At 28.6% G+C, this 4,139-nt stretch overlaps 1 protein-coding gene across 8 annotated transcripts in view; it reads right to left on the bottom strand.

Moving 5' to 3' along the window:
* Positions 1-4,139, bottom strand: part of LOC107676421 (calcium-activated potassium channel subunit alpha-1-like) — an 80,269-nt gene that overhangs the window by 31,020 nt on the left and 45,110 nt on the right. For all 8 annotated transcript variants that reach the window (XM_016470959.1, XM_016470961.1, XM_016470962.1 and 5 more), the window contains exons 4-5: positions 2,155-2,248; positions 981-1,092 (exon numbers count right to left, since the gene is read on the bottom strand). In XM_016470959.1, coding sequence (XP_016326445.1) covers positions 981-1,092; positions 2,155-2,248 — 206 coding nt within the window. The remainder of the gene's footprint in view (positions 1-980; positions 1,093-2,154; positions 2,249-4,139) is intronic.

Here is a 4,139-nt window from a genome sequence, read left to right as displayed (position 1 = left end):
ATGTTGAAAACAGTCGTGCTGCACAATATTTTTGTGGAAACCGTGATACATTTTATTTTTCAGGATTCTTAGATTAACAGAAATTTCAAAAAACAGCATTGCTTTGAAATAGAAATCTTTTGTAACATTATAAATGTCTTTACTGGCACTTTTGATCAATTTAATGCGTCCTTGCTGAATACAAGTATAAAAGGTTCAGAGCAGCTAAGCTTTAAAAACAGATTCGACGCAGTACTCACTTTCTCAGACAGACGTGACAGTCGAAACAAAGAAATCCTGGAAGTCTCCTGAAGTACAAAGTCAATCCCAAACTCGTTTAGAAAATGGGTTTCGACTTTCGACTCCAACAATTACTCCAAACAATTAAATGATATTTCATTACTTTGAAAAATCACGAATAATCCAGTGAAAGTGCTTGTTCTGCGATTAATTAAACACACTTTGCAGGTTAACACTTGCTCCAAGAACGGCATCTGCGTCCTGCTTCATTACCACAGACAATAATTCTGACCTAAATTAGTGAAAACAGTCTGTAATTGCAAAATAATTAATGAACCTGTCTGTTTCCGAGCAGCTGAATGATTCCTGCTGTAGTTTTATGATTATTCAGAGGTTTAGATGTGACCTGAGCTGCTCATGCCCTCAAAAGACCTCAAACATGATGCATGAGAACAAACAATCAGCTATTTTAAACAATAGGAGGATTTCTAGATAACGTCTCTCTAATTCCCAGCACGCCAGAGATCACAAATCCCAGCGAGCTGCTGAATAAACTGATTTGGTGTAACGGATGGTGTGTTACAGATTGTGTTCACTGACAGATTAAGGGTAATGCATGTAATGTCCAGCAGGTGGCGGTGCAGACCTTTATCTAATAATATCTGCCTTGTGGGTTTTACATTTCTAACACCCTCTGGTCATAATCTGATGAAATAATCAGGTATTAAAGGTAAAGTGTCAGTAATGGGAGAGTGCTTTACCCAGCCAGCTCCTGTTCAGATACACAGACACAAACACAGGCGGGACGGTGAAGAAATCCACCACTGAATTCACCTCCAGCCAGAACCACAGCTTATCATTGGCTGCAATGAACTGCAAGAAGGCAGAAAAGAAAGACAAAACACGTCAGTCATCAAATGCATATAAATAAACCAGATTTATTGTTAATTAAAAAATAAAAGTGTTAAAAATTGTTTTTGGCAGTTGAAATAAAGCTTAAATAAAATATAAATAAATAATAAAAATATAAAACAAATGTAAAAAAAATTAGATAAACTAAAGTTAAAACTAAAACTTAAATAATAATAAATAAAAATAAAATAAAATAAATTAAAATACATAAGTTTAAGTTGAAGTACAAAAATTACTAAAACTTAAATAAAAACAATAAAGCTAATTTAAAATATTAAGAAATATATAATAGTATATAATACTAAAATAACACTGAAATAAACTGAATAATACAATATATTAATATTAAATATTAAAAATACAAATATTAGATGAAAAACCTATACTTAAAATTTTTTAAATGAAAATTAAGTTAATACTTAATTAATTAAAATGACAAAAAAATGACTAAAGTTTAAATTTAAATAATATATAAAAATAAAAGTTAACTCATACTATTAATAAATATACAAAAGTATATAAATAATACTAAAATAACACTGAAATAAACTGAATAATAAAATAATAAAATATTAAAAATACAAATATTAGATGAAAAGCCTATACTTAAAAAAATCTTCAATTAAAATGAGAAATACATGCGTTTAAACTTAAGTACTAAAATGACTAAAACTGGAATAAAAACAAACCAAAGATATACTTAGATGAAAAGCCTATACTTAAAAAAATCTTCAATTAAAATTAGAAATACATGCGTTTAAACTTAAGTACTAAAATGACTAAAACTGGAATAAAAACAAACCAAAGATATAGAGAAATATTTTTCTAATATTTAACTAAAAAAAATGTCCAAAAAAAAACAACTACAAAAACTTTAAGTAAAATGACATTATACCAATAAAAGCTAATTCAAAATATTAACAAATGGTATATAAAAAATACTCAAATAACACTGAAAAACAAAAAACGAATGGTAAATAACTGCATCTGTAAGTGTGTACAGTACATGACAAATAAACTTACACGCAGTCCAAAGTACAAGAGGAAAAACACGTTGAAGGCCATATCGATCTGCAGCGTGTAGTCCTTGTCGAAATGCTGACAGGATTCGATGGGTCTGTTTAAACACAGAAAAACAGACCGCAGTTCACTTTAATGAAGGTTCAGTGAAACACAGTATAAAGCATTCAACTTTACTGCAATAACCTGCAAGTAAATACTGCATGTTTAATGTAAATGATCTTACAATAATTTTATACATTACACATTCAAAGTTTGAATCTTTAACATTTGCATTAAGCATTATTTCATTAAAGCATTGGCTGATCGATCAATACATTTTAGTAATAATGAATCCCCTCATTTCATAAAATTATAATGCAGCTGTCATGTAGACGTTAAATGCATCTTATTCCCGACAGCGAAAATAATTAACATCATTATGAAGCAGAAAACTAATCAGAAATATTATGAATTATTAAAGCAATGATATTATGACTCTGATGTGTGCTATTATATGACATACAGTAGGTCCATGTTTTTTTATCCCCGAAGGCAAATAGAAGAGTCTTTTTCCATGTAAGTATTTACTGCTAATAACGGTCGGCACATGTATAGCACAAATACTTTTTCTTATACTAAATGACGGCAGGTTGTTAGTGTAAGCTATATATCTGAAATGTTCTGATTGTCTTTGGTTTCTCGTAATGATGCAGACGCTCAGGACAGATCCAATGATTGGGTAATTGGTAACAGGATTAGATGCCTTGTTTTAATTCAGTCAGAGGCAGTCTGTGTGGACAGAGAGAGGACGAGAAACACAAGCAGAACGAGATCTGAGCTTCAGCATAACAGAACCGTTCAACCAAAGAATGGATAGGAGTGCATAAAAGAAAATGAAGACTATCTTAGGACCGTTTAGTATTTTTGTTCTACATTATGACTTTATGTTCAAGGAAATTAAGCAGATTTACCCACCAAAGTCTCATTATTGCAAAGAATCTGGACATTTTACTTTTACTTGTTTTTTTCTCTAATTACTATAAAGCAGTATTTCTTTACTGAAAATACCGAATTACTAAACTCTCAGCCAACAAACAAACCCCAAGTATATAAAAAAAAACGAAACAGTATATTAACAATTATTATCAGAACTGCTTTATAATTATTATTATCATTAGATTTTGATAGTTTATGTAAATGCAAATTCAAAGTGGAATATATACATTCATTAGTAATTAACAGAATTTAATATCAATCAAAATATGTGATATATCAAAATATTTATATATATTGATACAAACTTTTTATATATAGAGAGTTCACTTATATTCTGACTGATATATATGCATTACAGTACATGTCTGTTAATGACTAATGAAAGTGAAATACTTTTAATTCAATTATGCTTTCTTATACATCAATTATTCTGTCAATTCTATTATATTCAGGAAACCGGTCAGCATGACATCATAGGGCTGTCACTAATGATTATTTTGGTAATCGACTAATCGGTCGATTATTCTGATGATTAATCGAGCAATCAGGGTTTTTTTTTTTTTGGTAATAAAAATAGACCTAAGCGAACAATAGACTTTAAAATGACTTAAAATACATATATAATAGCAATGAGGCAATAATAATTGGTTCAAATAAAATATCAAAAGCAAGTAATCATATTGTTTTATTAAACAAAGTTAAACTACATAATGTAATAAAACAATATAATCAACTTATGTACATTACATCAGCATACAGTTTATTAAAAGCAATAAAACAAATACTACCTTTATGTATAGGCCTAAACACTTTATTTAAATGTGTTTTATTTTAATATATTTTTAACATATTACAGTAATGACAATTAACTTTTTTTTTTAATTAATGTTTTGGGAGGAAATGTCAAAAAAAATAAATTTTTATAAAAATCATAAAAAGTTTCATAAAAATATATACAGAACAAATATTTGTTATATATATATATATATATATATATATGAAGCGGTTCA

The sequence above is a fragment of the Sinocyclocheilus anshuiensis genome, unplaced genomic scaffold (genome assembly GCF_001515605.1).
Source record: "Sinocyclocheilus anshuiensis isolate Anshui unplaced genomic scaffold, SAMN03320099.WGS_v1.1 scaffold2270, whole genome shotgun sequence".
Classification (NCBI taxonomy): Eukaryota; Metazoa; Chordata; class Actinopteri; order Cypriniformes; family Cyprinidae; genus Sinocyclocheilus; species Sinocyclocheilus anshuiensis.
This window is presented reverse-complemented; position numbering and strand designations above follow the sequence as displayed.